This window comes from Balaenoptera physalus (genome assembly GCF_965194825.1).
Source record: "Balaenoptera physalus genome assembly, chromosome: 13".
In the NCBI taxonomy this organism is placed as follows: Eukaryota; Metazoa; Chordata; class Mammalia; order Artiodactyla; family Balaenopteridae; genus Balaenoptera; species Balaenoptera physalus.
Window position 1 is genome coordinate 20198218 of NC_138892.1, and position 22970 is coordinate 20221187.

Here is a 22970-nt window from a genome sequence, read left to right on the forward strand (position 1 = left end):
GACCTGTGTGCACATGGGCGAGGGGGTCATGGAGAGCCCCGTGGGTCATGATAAGGACTCCGACTGTTACTCTAAACGTGATGGGAAGCCGCTGAGGGCTGAGAGCAGGGAAGTGATATGAAGTTGATTGATGTTTTTAAAGGATGTTGCAAAAAGACTATGGAGGGGCAAGCGTGGACCAGGGAGACTTAGGAAGTGATTTCAGTAGTTTATCAAGAGAGGACAGTGGCTTGGACCAGAATGGTAATGAAGAGGGAGGCATAAGAGGTCAGATTCTGAAATTTTTTCTGAGGGGAGTCTCTAAAAAAAACAATCCCTGCTTGGACTATCGCTGCTAATATTACAAAAGGAAAAAAACATTTCCTCAGCACTTACACTTGCCTTCATCTTATTTGGTCTTCAGAATATTATAAGGAAAGTACTTATCATCATCTTAAAGATGAAGAAACTGAGTCTTAGAAAAGAAACTTGCCCAAGCTCACAGAGATAGTAAATGGGGAAGCCAAGCCATGCATCTAGAGCTGTCTAATTTCAATGGACACAGTTTAGAACTCTCATCTGCTGTGCTATATTGTTTCTTTTTATGATAACATATCATTTCCATGTGAGTTTACAGAACTGTTTATCTTACAACCGGGTTCACAACAGTGATCCCTCCTGCAGCCATTACCTTAGTAAGTTGTCCTTGGCATGCTATGACTCTACAATGCATGTTCTTTATGGACTGAAATGCAATTACTGTCAGGGAAAGAGGACTGTTCAGTGGAGCACTCTTTTTTAAGTTGAAATTGAGCACTTAGGTTTAAAAATGGTCAGCCCTGCATCAAGACTTCTCAGCGATACTCTACTGCCTTTTAAAAAGTAGGACTAGGGCTTCCCTGGTGGTGCAGTGGTTAAGGATCCGCCTGCCAATGCAGGGGACACGGGTTCGAGCCCTGGTCCGGGAAGATCCCACATGCCTCGGAGCAACTAAGCCCGTGCGCCACAACTACTGAGACTGTGCTCTAGAGCCTGCGAGCCACAACTACTGAGCCCACATGCCACAACTACTGAAGCCCATGCGCCTAGAGCCTGTGCTCTGCACACAACAAGAGAAGCCACTGCAATGAGAAGCCCGCGCAACGCAACAAAGAGTAGCCCCCGCTCACCGCAACTAGAGAAAGCCCCGCGTGCAGCAACAAAGACCCAGTGTAACCAAAATAAATAAATAAATTTTTAAAAAAAGGTAGGACTAGCAGAAGAAAAACATTCACAAGTTTAAGTCAGTGAGAAAAATAAGTATTTTATGTAATTAAATGACAATGAAAACTTTAAATGGAGGAGAACTTATATATATTTACAGTTGGCTCAGAAGCCAAACAATGCTACAAGCTGCAAAAGTTTAGGATCTTCAGTGTTCTTACTGTGTTTTCTGTAGAATTAACTAATTTGGGCAATGCTTTTTGACAAAAATATTAAGCTATAAATTATCATTTCAAGGATAACACTTTTCTAGCTCAAAGTTTTAAATGGCATGCCTGCCTTTTCGTCCTTATGATACTGTGGCTTAGAGATACTGTGAGGTAATAATCACTGCACTGTAAAGACTGAAATGTCATTAACATCATGTCAGAATATGTGACTCTATACACAGAGACCTCATTATCCTATTATTTATTATCCTGAATCCCATTGTTGCAGCTGAACAGGGAAGCAAAATTCACCATTGCCTGAAATTCAGTGTAGTTAGTAATCAAAAGAGTTGGTTTAAGCAGGAAGCCATCAAAAATTATATGGATTCGGGGGGCGAGGGATAAATTAGGAGTTTGGGATGAACAGATACACACTAATATATATAAAATAGATAAATAACAAGGATCTACCGTATAGCACAAGGAACTGTATTTAATATCTTATAATAATAACCTATAATGGAAAAGAATCTGAAAAATAGAGATATAGGTATATGTATAACTGAATCACTTTCCTATACACCTGAAACTAACACAACATTGTAAATCAACTACACTTCAACTAAAAAAAAATAATAAAAATTATATGGATATGTACACACCACAAATATACAAATGTACATACATTCATTTGCCTACGTGTTGATGTGGGCCAAGGCTGTTACATGAGTGCGAGTCCACTGTATGTCCTCCTGGCATAAAAACCACATCTACTCTGAATCATCTCATTTCCAGTTTTGGTGTCTTTAAAGTGGATGGAGGGCTTCCCTGGTGGCGCAGTGGTTAAGAATCGCCTGCCAATGCAGGGGACATGGGTTCGAGCCCTGGTCTGGGAAGATCCCACATGCCGCGGAGCAACTAAGCCCGAGCGCCACAACTACTGAGCCTGTGCTCTAGAGCCCGCGAGCCACAACTACTGAAGCCCGGGTGCCTAGAGCCCGTGCTCCGCAACAAGAGAAGCCACCGCAATGAGAAGCCTGCGCACCGCAATGAAGAGTAGCCCCCGCTCGCCACAACTAGAGAAAAGCCTGCGTGCAGCAACGAAGACCCAACTCAGCCAAAAACAAATTAATTAATTTTTAAAAAAAGAAACTGCATAAATGTTAAAAAAAAAAAGTGGAGGGAAATCTTAAATACACTTTTGAAACAATTTCAGTTCAGAATCCTTCTAGTTTTTCATCAGTTTTTGTAAATCTTTACATTTGTCATAACAACTACTAAATAGACTGCAAGTTTTGACAACTCGTCTCTTGAATCTTTCCAAAGCATTCAACCGAGTTCTCTCAGAAATTACAACTATCTTTCTGCATCACAGACCAACAGTTTCTGTATATTGAGTTAAATCAATTACAGTAAAGAAAATACAACTGGCATAAACACATTTGGGAACCAACACAGCTGGCATTTGCCAAGCGGACAAAGAAACAGGTGAGAGAAGAGAACAAGCAGCTCAGAGCAGCTCAGAGCGCAGCCACCACTGGAAGTGGTTCCCAGGGACCCCCAGCTCCATCAGTGTATTTTTCAGAGAATGAGATTATCAGTTAAAACAGCAATTGGATTAAGTCAAGGTTGGTTAAGAAAGCTTCTGCTATATTCACAGACTGATTACTTATAAAATTAGCCCTCAACCAAATGTCCTTTCCTACTTAATGCTGGCATCTATCCAGACCGATGTGGACCAGTCTCTTGATAGTACTAATAGCAAACGCTCACAGAGAACTTATGTTCTTGACCAAGGCGTTGATGAGTTCTAAGTGAGTTCACATGGGAATACATCAGGGAGGTGCTATTATTAACCCACAGAGAAGCAGAGAGAAGTCAAGTCACATATCCAAACTCCCACAGCTGGGGCACATGGCGGACTTGTATTTGAACCAAAGCTGTCTGCTCCAAAATCATTCCCTTACCTACCACACTATGTTCCCTCTCAGTATGATTATCAGTGTTGTAAATATTCACAATTTCAGTCAAACGGACTATAAAGTGAGGGTGCAAATCTTGTAAAACATGGAAACTTTCATGAAGTCAACAGAAATGGTCTGGAGAACAGCTGGAATCACAACCAAAGTTAATGAACAGTGAACACTGGCAGAATGAGCTAACAACTGAAGAGAGGCTGAAAAGATGAATAAAACAGGCCCTTCTGCTCTAAATGATCTTAGTCAGCATCCACGCAGCATTTACTAAGCACCTACTATGTGTCTGGCACTGTCATACATACTGGGGATGCAGCAGTGAACCCTGAATCTCTACTTATATTTTGTGCAACTGACTGACAATAAACAAGATCACATCCCTACACATAGATTAACAACGGTCATTGGGAAAACTGAAGTCATAAAACATAAAATAAATCTCTTCCTATCCCCCTTCAAAAGACAAACGTGGGACTTCCCTGGTGGTGCAGTGGTTAAGAATCTGCCTGCCAGTGCAGGGGACACAGGTTCGAGCCGTGGTCTGGGAAGATCCCACACGCAGCGGAACAACTAAGCAACGAAGACCCAAAGCAGCCAAAAATAAATAAATAATTTTAAAAAAAAAGAAAGACAAACGTGAAATCAAGAACTTTGCATCCTGTAATCATAAAACTGTATTGGAAAAAGTATGTATCCCTCCCTTAAAAAATCAGCACCTGAATCATTTTAAGATTTTTGTTCATTATAGGAATTTTGTCTTTTCATTTTATTTTGTTCATTCTAATGAATTTTGTTCATTATAGCACATAGTTGTGATTATAACCTAAATTTTGTGATGGTTAACCAAATGAAAGATAAAATAATTTTTAGATTAATTTTTGGAGTTAAAGACCCAACCTCTTTTTTTTTTAAATTAATTAATTAATTTTATTTTTGGCTGTGTTGAGTCTTTGTTGCTGCATGCAGGCTTTCTCTAGTTGCGGCGAGCGGTGGCTACTCTTCATTGCGGTGCGCGGGCTTCTCATTGCGGTGGCTTCTCTTGTTGCGGAGCACGGGCTTTAGGCATGCGGGCTTCAGTAGTTGCAGCATGCGGGCTCAGTAGTTGCGGCGCATGGGCTTAGTTGCTCCACAGCATGTGGGATCTTCCTGGACCAGGGCTCAAACCCGTGTCCCCTGCATTGGCAAGCAGATTCTCAACCACTGCACCACCAGGGAAGCCCCCAACCGCTTTTAACTTTGTTCACTATGCCATTTTGGCCCCCCTTTTAAGGGGCTTAATTCTTGGTGACCCAGTTTTCTGCCATCAGTCACTGAGCAGGATGTGTGGTCATGAGGAGGAACAGTGGGGATGGCCAGAGATCACAAGCCATCAAGCAAACAGCATTTCACAAAAAAGTGAGTCTAGGCTAATGAAAAGCAACCGGGATGCAGAATTGCCAAAACTTTAAAACTAAAGGGCCAAAGAATATTCTGGAAGCAGGAAACACAAGCCAAAGAAGAAGATGTAAAAAAAGAAAGGCTATCAGCTGGGAACATTTGATAAGTAAAGGTGATTTAAGATAGCCTGAGGGATTTGGTCAGAGAAGAAATCTAAGAAAGTATAACAAATTAAGCATGATTGTACTTAAGAATATGAGCGTGGGGCTTCCCTGGTGGCACAGTGGTTGGGAGTCCGCCTGCCAATGCAGGGGACGCAGGTTCAAGCCCTGGTCCGGGAGGATCCCACATGCCGCGGAGTGGCTGGGCCTGTGTGCCACAACTGCTGGGCCTGTCCGCCACAACTGCTGGGCCTGCGCTCTAGAGCCCGAGAGCCGCAGCTACTGAGTCCACGTGCCGCAGCTACTGAAGCCCACACGCCTAGAGCCCGTGCTCCGCAACGAGAAGTCACAGCAATGAGAAGTCCACACACCGTGGCAAGGGGTGTCCCCCGCTCGCTGTAACTAAAGAAAAGCCCATGCACAGCAACAAAGACCCAATGCAGCCAAAAATAAATAAATAACTAAAATTAAAAAAAAAAAAAAAAAAGAATATGAGCGTGGCCCTGTAAAAATCTAAACTAATGCTTTGAGGTTGATTTTTATTTGTCCTTGGTTTTCACATCCTTGCATTAATGGTTTCATAATACAGAAACATCACACTATGTTATTCCAACTTGCTAAATTTGGTGGCTGTTTGAATCCCCACGCTTCTAATTTAATTTTCTGACAGGAAACATCCATTTGCCTAAAAAATAAATTCATGTAAAAAGTTAATGCCAAGTTTAGAAGATGTTACCTTTGGGAGAAACTGGATAAAAAAATACATGGGATCTTTCTGTATTATTTTTTTATAACTGCATGTAAATCTATAATTATCTTAAAATTAAAAGATTAGTTTTTTTAAAGTAAGTGTGGCAGGAAAAGTCTTATTTCCACACTTTTTTTCCATCTGCTAGGGTCTTGCTGACCATGGCCACCTCCCTCCGTCATACACAGATAAACCATTTTTATTAGTTTCTTCATGCAAGCAAATACAGATATACATTATTCCCCTCCTCAATAGTAGCATATTTTGTTTGCATCTTGCTTTTTTCCATGTAACAATGTAATGAAATTCTAAAGAGGGTATCCTGTGTAAAAAGAGCTTTCGTTTGAGATATTCTTGGGTAAATCATTTATTAAGCCAGTCCTCTACTGATGGGCATTTGTATTGTTTCCAACCTTTTGTTATTAAAAGCCGTGCTATGAATATACTTTAGATATTGTGTCATTTTGATAAATAATGCCCAAGTCCCTCCATAGAGATTGAATCACTTTACATTCCCACCAGCAGTGTACGGGAGCTTGTTGCCCCAAAGTCTCACCAATAGAATGTGTTATCGAACATTTGGGTTTCTGCCAATCCAGTAGATGAAAAGTGAGATTTTTCTTTTGTTTTGTTTTCAGCCGGGCTGCGCAGCTTATGGGATTTTGGTTCCCCAACCAGGGATCGAACCCAGGCCCTCGGCAGTGAGTGCCTGGAGTCCTAACCACTGGACCACCAGGGAATTCCCAAAAATGAGTTTTAATTTGAATTTTTATTCCATTCATGAGATTGAGCATATTTTCATATGTCTAAGAGCTATAGGCCCACTTGTCCAAAATACTGAGGAATAACAATGTTATCAGAAAATATCTTATAAGAAAGCTGAATCTGATTGTCCTACTGGAAAGAGGTCCTTCCACAGTTCTGGATCTTATTTAAAATGCAATGGCTAGTGGTGATCATTTTTTAGTGTACAAAGATACCAAATCACTATGTTGTATACCAGGAACTAACAAAGTGTTGTAGGTCAATTATACTTCCAAAACAAACAGAAAAAGATCAGATTTGTGGTTACCAGAAGTGGGGGTGGGGAGAGGGGACGTTACATGAAGGTAACGAAAAGGTACCAACTTCCAGCTGTAAGACAAGGAGGTGCTAGGGATGTCATGTACAGCATGAGTAACATAATGAACACTGCCGTATGTTAAGAGAGTGATTCTTAAGAGTTCTCATCACAAAGAAAAAATGTTTTCTTTTGCTTTTATTTTGTATCTATATGAGATGATGGGTAGTCACTAAACTTATTGCGATGATCATTTCATGACGTATGTAAGTCAATTCATGATGCTGTACACCTTTAACTTATACAGTGCTGTATGTCAATCATAGCTCAATAAAACTGGAAGATAAATAAATAAACAAAATTGTAAAATGCAATGGCTCTTATTTAAAGTGTTCAGCGTTGTTAAAAAACATCAGAACATCAGATTGGCTGAACAATGCCTTTGCGTAAAAGCGTGCTCACCCTACATATGTCCAGATCACTGACCAACCACCAGTGACTTTACCGAGCCTTCCCTAAAGGGCTCTGCCCTGCCCTGGAGGGAAGAATAACAATACTCACACAGTTGAGCACCCAAGAAATATTAATTCAACAAATATCAGGAGCCTTCATGGATGTTACATTCCAGCAAAGGAAAACAGATGATCAGCATAATAAATAAGTAAATCATATAGTTTGTTAGAAGGTAATAGGTGCTATGGAGAACAAGACTGGATGGAGGGGGTCAGGAGCACTAGGGCGCAATGTTAAATAGGGCCATCAGAGCAGGCCTCACAGAGATAATATTTGAACAAAGAAGGAGGTAAGGAAGAAAGCCTGGTGATATCTGGAGGAAGAACATTCTGGCAGAGTAATAGCCAGTGCAAAGGCCAGGAGGAAGAGGTGTGCCTGACATGCTCAAGACCCAGGAAGGAGGCCAAGGAGTCTGGAGGGAAGTGGAGGGAGTGGGGGGTAAGGAAGAAGAGGAGGCATCAGAGCAGAGATGAGTTAGAGAAGTACGGTCTGGGCCAGATGGATAAATCTGGAGTTAATCCCATCACGTCCAGAGACTTGCCCTTCTAATCTTGCCCTTGCCCTGGTCTCAATGACTTAGTTTTCTAGAAGGCGGCAGAGGCAATCCAGTGCTCCAGCCACTTATGTAGGCAGAGAGAGCAGACAACCTAAAGGCCCCAGGCACACTTAGGCAAGCAATCACGTGTTTGTAGGCTGAAGGCTCCCGCCAACAAGGGAACAATCTCGTGCCATTTTCTCCTGTTCCTCCACTTTTTCCTGAAAGTTTCCTTTCCTTGCTAAATTTAAAACCTCTTCCTTGGAATGTTTGTGATTTGAGTATCTTACAAGTGGTTGGTCCTGTCAGCTCATTTCCCCATTTCTGAATATCTAATAGCTCAGCTGGAGGTGATATTAATCACAACTACATCAGACACCTCTACAAAGACTCAAACCCTGCCTCTGATCGCCTAGCCAATGTGTACCAAATACTACCTGCCTCTGACCTTCAAACTGGCAACAAACACAGCTGCTATTTTCTCAATAAAAAGCATTACAGGGAGTGAACTCTTGCTTTTTACCTCAGTCTAAGAGGATCTATCCCACTTCAGATACAGGAGAAGCAAGACAATGGCACTTGGGACAAGCCATGAGAAACCAAGCCGAGGTTTCTGCAGGGGCACCACACCTGATGGGAAAGTCTCCTCGATGCATGGGATGCCTCATCTTGCGTGGGCAAAACCACCACCATTACTACAGATTTGCTTCTGTGTACTATTCTGCATATCACTTGCTTCCTTGCATCTTCAAACTCTAGTCCCCTCTTGCTTCACTTCATTTCCCCTTCCTCGCCTACAAAAAAGATTATAGAGCATTGCTCACCAGGCAGAATGGCGGCAAGAAGAAGAGGCCCTACAATCTCTGTAATCTCTACAAACCCTACAATAATTAAGCAGTAACCTTGGGTGTCACCAACTTTATAATGCCCTCACCAATCAATACAGACCCAGAGCGGTCACACCACTTGGATAAGGATGGATTCTTCCAATGTTTAAGGAACACCATTACCACAGTCAAGGCGCAGAGCTGGGAGCCACACTAAGAGGATCCGGACGCGTGTCCTGGGCACTGATAAAGTGACTCTCAAGAAAGGTAGAGGCCCTGGTGGCACAGTGGTTAAGAATCCCCCTGCCAATGCAGGGGACACGGGTTCGAGCCCTGGTCTGGGAAGATCCCACATGCCGCAGAGCAACTAAGCCCGTGAGCCACAACTACTGAGCCTGTGCTCTAGAGCCTGCGAGCCACAACTACTGAGCCCGCATGCCACAACTACTGAAGCCCGCACACCGCAACAAAGAGGAGCCTCCGCTCGCCACGACTAGAGAAAGCCTGTGCGCAGCCACGAAGACCCAATGCAGCCATAAATAAATAAATAAATAAATTTATTTTTTTAAAAAAATTAAAGGTAGAGGCCAAAACTCATGAAAGACAAAATGGTATAATGACAACACAAGAGATGTCACCAATTGTTGACAACTTGAAGGCCCAGTACCCAGAGGGATATTGGGCAGCTACATCCAAGAGAGCTTAAAGTGGCTCCCAAACACCGCTACCAAAAGTAGCATGGTGTTGCTTCTGGCATGGGAATGAATCTGGGTGTGAGTTCTGCTTCCACCATTTCTTAGCTGTGACATCAGTGTCACACTGATGAATTTCAACATCAGCTTAAACTTAGTTTCCTTGCAAGAAAAATGAGCCAGACAGCCACTTCACGAGGACGTTGGAAGCAGGAGTGAAATACGTGAGCTGTTTTAGCGTACACCTGGATCTGCCTCTTACACACTCAATGAGTGGCATCCAACAGGATCCATCCTTGTTCCAATACCGCCAAAGAAGCGTCTTCCAGAGATTCTGTCCCATACCCAGTCTCAAAGTTCTACTGTGCATCCTCGATGGCTCCTGATGCCACTCTGCTCAGTGTTGGGGGTAAAACCAGAACTGCTCAGCTCCCACCCCCTGCCTCCCTGTACCTCCCGGGACTGCCAGGAGCACCCCCTCCTGGTCGTCAGTGCTCCATCTTTCCGCAAGACGCCCCAGCTGGGTCTGGACCCCTTCCCTCCGCATCAGCAGTGCTCCCCCGCGGTGCCTCTGCCCCGTCCCGCGTCCTGCCTCCCACCCGGCTCCTCACCTGATGTAGGGGAGGAAGGGGTTGACGTGCCCGGAGAGCACGGCGACCACGTAGGAGATGATGAAGGCGGCGGACGACCAGGTCACCAGGAGGAAGGGGATGAAGGCCATTCCCCTCAGGAAGCACAGCATCGCGCCGCCGCCAGGAGGGCGCTGCGCTCTGCGGGGTCGGAACGGGGGTTCCGCGCTGCTGGGAGGCGGGGGCCGCGCACGTGCTGACCCGCGGCGCGGCGGCGGCCACGGCGCGAACAGCCACGGGCAGCCGGGCGGGAGGCTCCGCGACGGCGGGGCAGGCCCGGCCCCGGAGGGAGGGGAAGCGCGGAGAGCGGAGCGAGGCGGCGGGCGGCGAGGCGGCGGTCCGGGGGTGGGTGGGGCGCGGGCTGCCCGGGCTTGTTGCGAAACGAGTGAAGTCACAAAGCGGCGGCCCCGCCGACTTGCAGGCGCGCGGCGACCTCCCCGCGAACGCGACGCCGGGGCTGCGGGGCTGCGGGGCCGCGGGGTGGGGGGGGGGGGGCCCGGCTCCTTTCGCTTTTGGTTCGGCCTCCGGGTGGGGGCCGCGGCGGGAATGCCCGCCCAGACGGTCCCAGCCTGCCAGGCCGCCCTTGCTCTTGCGCAACTCCGGGGAAACGGGTCAACGCCTCCCGGCCCCTCTTTCCCTCGGGGTTTCCGGGGTGCCGGGCCTCGAACCCCGACAGCTTCCTCTCCGTGGTCCCGCCGCCGGCGCGTGGTGACATCCACCCCATCCCGCCGCGCTGCGACGGCTGCTGCTGCCCCGGCTGCAGGGGTCCGGGCAGAAGTGTTCGGTGACGTTCGCCAGGACACGGGGCACGGATGCGGCACTCACGTGCGTGGTGTCCACCTGAAAACCGAGGGAGTGTAGAGGCGGGTGGTTGCGAGGGCCGGGGGTGAGCTCTGGCCGAGCCTGGACGGCCCCGGCGCTGCCCACAGTGCTGCTTCCCCCCCACCCCGCCCCAATCCCCCCTCCACCCCACACGTAGGACTCTGCTTCCCTAGAAGTTAGGTTTCTCTTTCTCTCACGGATCAGCGTTGGCCCAGGCTTGGAGCCGTGACCTAAGGTGAGTAATGGGGACCTGATACATTTCAAACCCTGCAAAAGCGATTCGTGTTCTGAAGGCGCTGGCCGGCACAGTGATTTTGAGATATAATTTAGGGATTCTGAGCCCAAGGTATGTGAGGTCACTGGTCATTGGTAACCAAACGTGGGTTTCGTTTTAGCCATATTAACATTTCTTGAGTGTCACACCCTGCTAGGGGACAGGATACAAAGATTAAATAATTTCATGGGGTCTAGGAAACTGACATGTCAAAATAAAATACATTGTATGGAATATTAAATAAATATGAGATTTAAAAAAAAAAATAGAGATATGCACAGAGCTGAGAGGCTGGGGCCAGTGCTCGCATGAAGAGCCAGGTGCGTGTTCCTGACAGATAGTAGAGGTTTTTAAAGTAAATCATTGCCCTTCAGGCAAAGAAAGGTGAGACTAGCATTCCAGTCCAAGGAAACAGCAGGAGAAAATGCACAGACGGTGAATTGCCTGTTTTTCTGGACCTAGAGAAGTACCCTAGGGGACTTCCATGGTGGTCCAGTGGTTAGGACTCCACGCTTCCACTGCAGGGGGCACGGGTTCCATCCCTGGCCCGGAGGGACTAAGATCCCACATGGCCGGTGGCCTAAATGTATAAATAAACCATTAAAAAAAAAAAAAAAAAAAAGAAGCACGCTAGTGTAAGGCAGGGAATGGAGAGGTGGGCAAAGAGGTCACATCACCTGAGCCCTGCTAAGAATCTTAATTTGTTTGAACGTATGGACACCAAGGGGGGAAAGTGGTGGGTGGGTGGTGGTGGTGGTGGGATGAACTGGGAGACTGGGATTGACATGTATACACTAATATGTATAAAATGGATAACTAATAAGAAACTGCTGTATAAAAAGATAAATAAAATAAAATTTTTAAAAAAAGACTAAAAATTTACAAAAAAAAAAGAACCTTATTTGTTTGGTTTTGGTTTTGGTAGTGAGGAGAGTAAGAACATGGACAGACTTGTATTTCAGGAAATCACTGAGCCTGCGGGGAAGTGACCACCATATCCAATAAAGCAAAGCTTTTAATTAAGCGTTTAAAAAAAATCACAAAAGTTGCCATCCTTAGTGATCCATTGTAGGTCTCTACTTAGGTTTCTGCATTCTGAAAACCCACCAACTTCCCTGGTCTTGCTTGCCTTTCCCTATCCCCTCCTGCTTCCCCTTTCCTACTCTACAACTGATCTGATTTAAAAAACCCTCCCTGAGGCAGAGGAATTATGACATCAAATGGAATTCACGTGATAATTTTATCTTTCTGTTGCTTATGTAAGTCCCTTAATCCAACTGGCTAATCACTTTTAACACAAACATACAGGAGTTGTCTGACTATAAAGGCAGAAAGAATAAAATAAGTATGGATACATATATATATATATTTAATATAGGTATATAAGTGTAACTAACTGCATACACATACATATGGTGTCAAGCAGCCCTAAGGAGCACAGCGCTGCTTTCCTTTCAAAAAGCTTCTGATACCGTAGATCTTTTTTTTTTTTTTAAGCAAGGGCTACTTTATTTTATTTTATTTTTGTCTGCGTTGGGTCTTTGTTGCTGCAGGCAGGTTTTTCTCTAGTTGTGGCCAGTGGGGGCTACTCTTCGTTGCTGTGCGCAGGCTTCTCATTGCGGTGACTGCTCTTGTTGTGGAGCACAGGCTCTAGGCACGCGGGCTTCAGTAGTTGTGGCACGCGGGCTCAGTAGTTGTGGCTTGCAGGCTCTAGAGCACAGGCTCAGTAGTTGTGGCGCACGGGCTTAGTTGCTCCACGGCATGTGGGATCTTCCCGGACCAGGGCTCGAACCCGTGTCCCCTGCATTGGCAGGCGGATTCTTAAGCACTGTGCCACCATTTTTTCTTTTAAATATTTATTTGGCTGCGCCAGGTCTTAGTCTTTAGTGATGGCATGCAAAGTCTTAGTTGTGGCATGTGGGATCTAGTTGCCTGACCAGGGATTGAGCCCAGGCTCATTGGGAGCCCGGAGCCTTAGCCACTGAACCACCAGGGAAGTCCCAATACTGTAGATCTTATGACACCCACTGCTTGGAACAGTAAAGTTTATATGGTAAGAAATGCAAAAATCCTGAAAAACAACCTTACTGGTGAAGGAAACCAGATTATGTCACCCCCAAATATGACTCTTTGACATACTGTTTTGAGCCGAAGGCAATCAGGAGCAGCAAAAACAGGAAAAGCTCTCTCTACCCTCCTCCTTTCTGCCTAAAGACAAAATATAAATTGCCTTTGCTGGAGAAGGTTCTAGACTGTTAGCCCAGAGATGACACCAAACAAACCTCACTCTGTTAGTTTCCCCTAATATATTACGTATATACAGTTTCCCGCCCTTGGAAGCCTTAAAATGCTTTCCTTTGTCCTGTCATTTCTATAGAAATTTATTTTTTCTTTGTTAAAATGCTATATACACCCAAGTTCTACCACCCCTTTGAGTTACTCATCCCTGAGTTTCTCCCGTGCATTTATGAGATATACGTATTAATAAACTTCTGTTTATTTTTCTGATTTTTGTTGACAGAGACCCAAGCTGAGGACCCAGAAGAGTAGAAAAAAAATTTTTTTTTCTTTCTCTACACTGGGTAACTTTAAGATGTATAATGTAATAAATATTGTGCATCTCCCTTTGAAATGATTCTGACTTTCTGTCAAAGGAAGTCACACTGTCTCAAAGTAAGGGTCTCAGTGGACTGTCCTTTTGAGGATGAAGTCATTCTTCCTTGATGATCATCATTTATTGAAAGGTAGTGTTGTTCTGATCTAAATAATCCTCACACCAAAGCTCAAGTATCATCCCCTTTTCATGGATGAGGAGACTGAAGCTCAAGGTCATGCAGCTAATGAACAGAGGTGCAGAATTTGAATCCAGGTCTATCTGACTCAAAAGCCTGTAACCCTAACCATTGTGAGGACTGTCTCACTCTTCTAATTCCTCAAACTCCAGAATTACAGAAGGAAACCCCTTAAAATATATAGTTATCTAGGGCTTCCCTGGTGGCGCAGTGGTTAAGAATCCTCCTGCCAATGCCGGGGACATGGGTTCGAGCCCTGGTCCAGGAAGATCCCACATGCTGCGGAGCAACTAAGCCCATGCGCCACAACTACTGATCCTGCACTCTAGAGCCCATGAGCCACAACTACTGAGCCCACGTGCCACAACTACCGAAGCCCGCGTGCCTAGAGCCCACGCTCTGCAACAAGAGAATCCACCGCAATGAGAAGCCCGCGCACCGCAACGAAGAGTAGGCCCCGCTCACCGCAACTGGACTGTGCACAGCAATGAAGACCCAACACAGCCAAAAATAAAATGAATAAATAAAAACAAATAAATGTTAAAATATATATAGTTATTAAATTTTTGTATGTGTGTATTTATGCGTGGATATATTATGCATTTTGAAAAACTTACACAATATATAATAACAACTGAGAAGCATCCATAATTCCCTGGCAATAAGTCAACTTTCTCAATTTTCCAATTTCTGTTCGGCTTTTTCTCATAGGAATATTCAAAATCAAATTGTAGTTACAAATTTGTAGCTTGATTATTTTTATGTATCAAATATCTATTCCATGTTGTTACAATCTTCAAGTTACCACTTTTACTCTGTATTCATCCATTGAGTTAATGAACTATAATTTGTTTCACTGCCCCCAGTGTTAAACATTTATGCTCATCCAGATAGTTCTCTATTTTAAATAACATTCTACAAACACTTCAATTTTTTCTGCTTTTCTTTTTCCTGTCCTTTCCACACATAGGATTGCTCTGCCAAAGGACAGTACGAATATTTAAAAATCCCTGTTAACATTCTAAATTATATGAAAGTACTGTACCAATTTCATTGCTTCGATAGCCTCACTGTTGCAGTTTCATCATATATCACCTCCATTTTTGTATTCTTAGTGTTATCTACTACAGTAGCTATAAAACACTGCTTGTGGTATTAACTTATACTTGCTTTCAGAGCTATAGCTCCTTTATTTCATTGTTGTGATAGATCACAAGTTACCCAGTGCAGCACCCATTTTCCCTTCCTCCTTAGTAATAAATTCCCAATTTAGAGTGGACAAATTCTGCCCCATACAAAAGGATCAGATTTCTCACCTTCCCTTGCAGCTAGGGGCAGCCATGTGATGGTTCAGACCTACAGCATGTAATAAGAATCCTTATGTGATATAAGGAGGCTGCTTAAGGGAAAATGACTTGCAACATAATGAGATGGCTGGACTCCAGCAGCCATATTGGAGTATGCAGTCACCAAATTTGAGGAGAGAGGCTATAAGTGAGGATGGTGGAACAAAGGTGGGGGCCTAGTCCCTACTGACATCATGGAGCTGCTGGGGCAGGCCTGGATCCCCTAGCTCTGGGCTTCCTTTATGTGAAAGAGAAATAAACTTCCATCTTACTTAAACACTATTATTTGGGTAGTTTTCAATACAGTTGACCCTTACGCCATCCCCCACCCCCAGTGGAAAATCTTATAACTTTATTAGTTGGTCCTCTGTATTCGTGGTTCTTCATCAGCAGATTCTACCAATCTTGGATCATGTAGTACTGCATCACATATATATTGGAAAAAAAAATCCATGTATATGTGGACTGGTACAGTTCAAACTCATGTTTGTTCAAGGGTCAACTGTACTTCCTAAATTAGTTGTTTTATTGCATCCCTTTCATGATGTCTCTAAATCCCAGGTACCCAGTTGTTCAATGGGCCATATTCCTAGAAAACTGAGTATAAAGTCATTTCCCTAAATACCGTCTTTAAAATACTGTAATGAATCCTCTTGTAAATTATGCCATCATGTATCCCATCTGTAAATCTGGATTTGCATATGCTGAACTTGCTTAAGAGCCTTGCTTATTTCTTCTACCAGGTCATGATAATTTTACAAACTCAACCTGCCATCTTTTTGTTCCCCTCTTAAAGTGTGTTTTTACATCCCTGGAGTTCCCACTTTAATACACCTCACTGTTATCCTGTATTGATTATTAGACATTGTACTTGAAGAATTATTTTTAGAAACAATTTAAGGTGTTGATGATATTTCTCCAGAGAGTATTTTGTTTACTTCATGTTGGCACTGGGGACATTTGCTATTCACCATCATGCAGACCTTATTTTATGGCTCGAGGTTTTCTATGCCACGTTCCCCCTGCCCTGCACACGCCCCCCTCTAGATACCTTGAAGCCAGACCTGCGTTGTGTATGAGGGCTGGTTATATCTTGCTCACCCTTACTTTGGACCCACAGCTCTGGTCTCCAAGCCTTAAATCCCTTACTTAGAAGGTGGTTGAAAGCCCTTTTCAGTGGCCTTTCCTCACGGGCAGATGCCCCTGACCAAATACAGTCCCAGAGCTGGTCTCACTCCTCTGGATTCTATTCTTTTTGGAGATCTTGGCCCAATAACTCCTCATCCTTTGGTTAAATCTGATGCTTTTAAGATGTTTTTATATTTCCCCAGATTTTTCAGTTGCCTGAATTTCCTAGTCCAACGTTGTTAGAAGCAGAAGCTGGGGCACTGCATTAGGTCCATTTCTTTTATGAGGATAAGTTGTCATGTTTTTTGCAAAAGCAACTTTTTAAAATTCACAGTTCAGGAGCTTGGTCACTTGTCATTACTCAGCTCTTTAATTACCAGATAAGAGTATAAAAATTAGCACTGCTAATTCCATTTCCCTTACCATTCTTTACTTATTCTATGTATTTTGATTCACAGGCAGTAAAAACCTCAATTATTTCTCTCTTCTAAAAGCTGCAGTATCCCCTCTCTGTGAATGTGGACTGAACTTAGTGACTTCTGAGGACTAGAGTACGGAAAGAGAAATAAGGTATCTTTACAGAGGAGAAATCTGGCAGACAACACCTTAACCAGATCATCAAAGTTAACATTGCCCGTAATAAACTGATACTGTATATATTGATGTAATAGGATATCATAATATGATGTGATGAGAAAGTACTTCACCTCTGTGGTATTTTCTCCAAAGCCATACCCCCCAGTCTAATTGTGAGAAAACAAGACAAACCTAAATTGAAGGTCATTCTATAAAATACCTGATTGGTACTTTCAAAAGTTTCAAGGTCATGAAAAACAAAGAAAGACTGAGAAACTCTCACAGACTAGAGGGACAAAGGTAACATGATATCTAAACACAATAGGGTGTCCCAGATTGGATCCTGGAACAGAAAAGGGACCTTAATGGAAAAACTAGTGAAATCTGAATTAAGCCTATAGCTTAGTTAATGGTAATGTGCCAATGTTAATTTCTTAGTTTTGACAAATGTACCATGGTTACATGGTACATGTTAATATTAGGGGAAACTGGGTCAAGGTTATATGGGAATTCTCTGCTCTATCTTTGCAACTTTTCTATAAATCTAAAATTAGTCCAAAATATTTATTGAAGTTGCAGTAATCTATTTACCAAAACTCAATAAGATCTCATATTTAAAATTGCATATTTCATTAGTCACCTTTTGACAACCATATTACTTTTCTCAGTTATATTGTAGAAGCAGAGAACATACAGTATGCCTAGATGTTCCCCTAGGATGAAAGACTCCTGCTTCTTTTCCATCGTCTAGTTCTCGCTGGGAAGTGGTTCCTCAGGCAAGGACCTCCTCCTGGCGGGATCAGGACTAGTTCTTGCCAGTGGAAGTGGTGAGCCATTTCCCAGTACAGGCAGTGGGTATGCCTTCTTCACTTTCTTCTCCCATCAGCTGGCAGGATGCCAGTGCCCACGATGACCTTGGAAGCCGCTTGTTATGGACAGAGACTATCAACCTGGGTCCCTGAACAACTTTGTGAAGAAAAGAACTGCACCCAAACCCCAATCCCCAGCCATTGAGAAACACTGGTTTGGGTCTTTACAGAAATGAGATACTAAAGCCTTTGAGATTTCTGGGTTTATCTGCTAAGCAGCTCACATTTCTCAATACACACATACACTTAACTTGACTCTCCCACCTTGTTTAACTCATCTGAACTGGGTTGACTTCACATGGTACCTCTAGATTCCCAGAGAAGGTCAGGCAGAGGTTAATAAACATTGCTATGAAGAGCACACACAGGAGGGCTAAAGTGAATAAAAGATGATTGTAATTCAGTACATTTATTTATTTATTTATTTAAATATGTGGGGTTTTTTTCTTTTTTATAAATTTATTTATTTTATTTTATTTTTGGCTGCGTTGGGTCTTCGTTGCTGCACACGGGCTTTCTCTAGTTGCGGCGAGCAGGGGCTACTCTTCGTTGCAGTGCGTGGGCTTCTCATTGCGGTGGCTTCTCTTGTTGTGGAGCACGGGCTCTAGGCGCATGGGCTTCAGTAGTTGCAACATGTGGGCTCAGTAGTTGTGGCTCGCGGGCTCTAGAGCACAGGCTCAGTAGCTGTGGCACACGGGCTTAGTTGCTCTGCGGCATGTGGGGTCTTCCCAAACCAGGGCTCGAACCCGTGTCCCCTGGGTTGGCAGGCGGATTCTTAACCACTGCGCCACCAGGGAAGTCTCATAATTCAGTACATTTAAAATCAAATCAAAATTGTATATTTTTCAATGAATGGCAGGGCCTCAGGGATCATCCCACCAAAGAGGATGTCACCATGCTTCTCCTTCCAAGAGTCTCTGAAACAGTCAAGGAAATTTATCTGAACGAATGTGTGTAACCATTGCTCTGAAAAAAAAAGAAGGGCTCACGTACTAAAGTATACCATCTCTTTAAAAAGCACCACCGGGGACTTCCCTGGTGGTCCAGTGGCTAAGACTCTGCGCTCCCAGTGCAGGGGGCCGGGGTTTGATCCCTGGTCAGGGAACTAGATTCCACACGCATGCCATAACTCAGAGTTCGCATGCCACAGCTAAGAAATCCATATGCTGCAACGAAGATCCTGCGTGCTGCAACTAAGACCCGGTGCAGCCAAAATAAATAAATAGAATTTAAAAAGCACTGTGTATAATTTCTACTCTCCCTTTTACGATTCAGAAGAAACTTAAAATATGCTATTAGGGGTAGGGGTTAAGTAGAATCTCTTTTCTATATTCCTGCTCTGGCAAAGGGACTTTGTCATAATGGGGATGTCACAACTCTGGGTGTCAGTCACCTTTTGAGTGACCCACCCCGTGTGTGTGTGTGTGTGTGTGTGTGTGTGTGTGTGTGTGTGTGTGTGTGTGTGTGTGTGTTTATTACAGGGCAGGGATCCCTGAGCTGTGCATGGATTCTGGGCCCTGTTCCCAGGTATGGAGAGAAGTCACCTCTGTACACAAAAGCAGGAAACGTTACACAGTGAGCCAGCTTTTTCTGGTGCCTAAGCTGTACTCACTTGTACATAATTAACCTTTAAAGATATACTGTTTGTTTTCTTTAAATTGTTCATCTGGCAACCTTTCTTCAGGGTATTCTCCTAGGATACCTAGAAAGGGTATTCTTTCTGCTTCATTCACTGATCTATTCCCAGAGCTTGGAGCAGTGCTTTGACATAGGTGCTTAATAAATATTTGGTGAATGTATTCACCTCAGCAATGACCTTCTTCAGGAAGTCTTCCCTCTGTGCCACTCCCCTGCATCAGGAAGCATCCTGGGCTACTTCCGTTACATACTTCACAATGTAACTTCTCAGTCTACCCACTAGACTCAAAACTTTGTGAGCAGGAACTAAACGTCCTACATTTGTATCTCCAGTGCCAAGCACTATGTTTTGCGCTGGTCTCAGCCTATCAGTAACCAATGTGGTTGGACCGGCCCTCGTGGTTATTATGATTGCAAGATGCCCTTCAGCAATAACCATCAGGAAACTTTGAAAAGATAATGGGTTATTACTTATAAGACCTGGAAATCCTATAGCACACCTGTGAGGTCAAGGGGAAGAGAGAGAAAGAGCATGCATGGGACTGGGTTCTCCTTTTATTGGGGTGGAATAGATTACTGCAATTTAATAAATATTTTGGAGTAATTTTAGATTTATAGAAAAGTTGCAAAGATAGCACAGAGCAGGAATATAAACTGAAGGAAAAGAAAAAGATGAATAGTCCAAACGGTCAGTTATTAAAATCAATCAAGATCTCAAAAACAAAGGAGCTTGGCTCTTTATTTAGTCTGTGGCTGGTAATATGTTTATTTGAGATGGCCATCCTCGGATGCCTTGGTGATCAAAACTTAAGTCAGGGGGACTTCCCTGGAGGTCCAGTGGTTAAGACTCCGCGCTTCCACTGCAGGGGGCGAGGGTTCAATCCCTGGTTGGGGAACTAAGATCCCGCATGCCTCATGGCATGGCAAAAAAAAAAAAAAAAAAAAAAGCCTGAGTCAGGCTGTTGCATTACAAAAAAGAAAAAAAAAATGGTCGGGGCTTACACTACACACTAGCACAAAATAAATGTTTATTGAAAAAATATATACCAATGAATGCTTAATACTAATTTAATACCATTGCCTAGAGAATCTGGTCTTTAGACAATCATACATACCATCAGCACATTAGCATCTCCTAAGAGGCACTGTTAACCCCATATCACTGAGTACAGAAATCAGAAAGGCTCAGCAAGGGTTTAGAAATTCTGGTTACTCAAAGGGAGAGAAACCAGAGCACTTTGTGGAGTGATACCTGTTCATTACAGGTTACTACAGGTTTGGGCAGTGGTACCAGAAACTTCTTCAGTTTCATCATATTTTCTGGCAGATGTTTTTAGGCTCCCAGGGTTAAGGAAGAAAGAACATATCTGAGAAACTTGGGGATTTCCATGATGACAATGAGAGTGAGAATTTCTTGAAAATTTTAAGAGGTCAGTTTTTTTTTCCTTCCCCTTATGAATAGTTTCTAGATTAACTTGCAAATATAGGAACTCATATGATCTGACTTTCTCAGTTTAGCTAATCTTAAATTCTGCATATATAGGGTTTTCTTAGGAGGTGCAGTTCATGCCTTTAGTTGTCGTTATCTATGGAAAACTGAGGTATATGCTCATGTTTACCATGATCCGTGAATTTATTTCTGTACATAAAGATATTACAGGGAAGGGGGAAAAGGTTTCGTCAGCTGTTCTGACGAGAATTGAACAAGATGTGAAATTGGCTAGGAAAATGACAGAAATACCAGGTCAGCAGACAATTGTTTGCCTCCCACCCATCTGAAAAAAAAAGTAATTTTTTTTTTAGCCACACCACATGGCTTGCGGGATCTTAGCTCCCTGACCTGGGATTGAACCCTGGACCCACGGCAGTGAAAAGCACCGAGTCCTAACAACTGGACGGCCAGGGAATTCCCAAGAAGTAATTTTTTTGAAGGAGGCATTCCTTTCATAATTCTTTTACTTACTTACTAAATTATTAATAATTAATGTTTTATTGAAGAACCAATCACCCAGGATTTGTGGTTAATTCATTCAACAAACATTGGAGATGTACAAGTTGTCAGACGTTGTGCTTTGTGTTTAAGGATACATAAAGGAAACACTCAGTGCCTGAAGTTAATGATTCAGTGTTCAAATGAACTTGGTTTGCTTGGGGATGAAAAGTGGTCCTGGGTGACTGGAACACATGAAGATAAGGCTGGGAGATCCTGGGATGACATTGTGAAGGGATTTACATCCATGTGGTAAAGAGATTGGGTATAACCTGGAAGAGACATTCAAGAAAAAGGCGAAAGTTCTGTGAGTAGGGTGGTGTCATTATCAGATTTATTCTCTGCAGGTGAAAGCTCCTGCAGGGGTTGGGTGGATGGATTAGAGATGGCAGTGGGGATTAAGGACAGGTGGGTCCTTTTAAGAAATGTTAACGACCTAATCTAAGGCATTGGATTGTGGATGGAGAAAAAAATTTGGTGGCCAATTGAATGAGTGGAATAAGAGAGAAGAGTTGAAGATGAAATGCAGTTGGTTTCCTGCTTGAGAGGCTCACTGCCTGTTAATCATGAACTGAGCCCGGGAACAGAAGTATGATTATGAGTTTGGTTTTAGATATAACAACAGTTTAATGACTAGTTTAAGATGCTTCTAGGAAACTTCGGTGAAGACAACTGACAGGTAGATGGAAACTGACTTAGGTGGCATCAGTGGACCAGGGCAGGGGGGTACACTATTAAAATAGGTGAGACCACCAAGGGAGTAAGTGCTGCCGTGACATCAAGCACAAGAAGGAAAAAAGATTGGTTTGGGCAGATAAGCAGTCAGTGAACATTGCTACAAGAAAAATGTCAGTAGCATGGTACAAACAGAAGTTAGGTTGCACTGGACTGAGGAGTGAAGGCACTAGGTTTAGACTTCCGATTCTAAGATGATAGGTAGAGAAGTACGTGAGAACAAAATGGAAGATGCTCACACTGATAGGTTTGTTGCAGGAAGGGGAACCCCTTCCAGGGCCCGAGAGTGGGCTCTTGTCTAACGCTCGGAAATGAATTGTCTGAGGAGGCACATGTGCTGACAAAGCAAGAGACTTTACTGGGAAGGGGCGGCCGGGTGGAGAGCAGGAGGGTAAGGGACCCAGGAGAACTGGCTCTGCCACGTGGCTCACAGTCTTGGGTTTTATGGTGATGGGGTTAGTTTCTGGGTTGTCTCCGGCCAATCATTCTGACTCAGGGTCCTTCCTGGTGGCGTGAACATCGCTCAGCCAAGTTGGATTCCAGCGAGAAGGATTCTGAGAGGTTGGTAGGACATATGCCTGTTTCTCCTTTTGACCTTTACCGAATTCTTCCAGTTGGTAGCGGCTTGTTAGTTCTTATTCCTTACCAGGACCTCCTGTGGTAAAACAACTCATGCAAATGGTCACCTGGCCAGGGTGGGCGGTTTCGGCCAGTGGTTCCCGTAACGGGTTAGGACAGAATCCAATCTGAGGGAGAATCTGAAGACTGATTAGCAGAGGAAGTAAGTGATGAAACAAGGTCATGGAGGAGGAGGAAGGAGGAGGGAATGAACAGGAGGGAAAGTGTGTTTCATTTCCAGGAACTGTTTGAGTTTCTCAATCTGTCATGTAA

At 43.7% G+C, this 22970-nt stretch overlaps 1 protein-coding gene across 1 annotated transcript in view; it reads right to left on the reverse strand.

The window, feature by feature from the left end:
* Positions 1 to 10728, reverse strand: part of DRAM1 (DNA damage regulated autophagy modulator 1) — a 46824-nt gene extending 36096 nt beyond the window's left edge. The window contains exon 1 of the mRNA XM_082419528.1: positions 9892 to 10728. Within this exon, the coding sequence (XP_082275654.1) occupies positions 9892 to 10022 (131 nt within the window). The 5' untranslated portion in view covers positions 10023 to 10728. The remainder of the gene's footprint in view (positions 1 to 9891) is intronic.
* Between the last annotated feature and the right edge of the window lie 12242 nt (positions 10729 to 22970).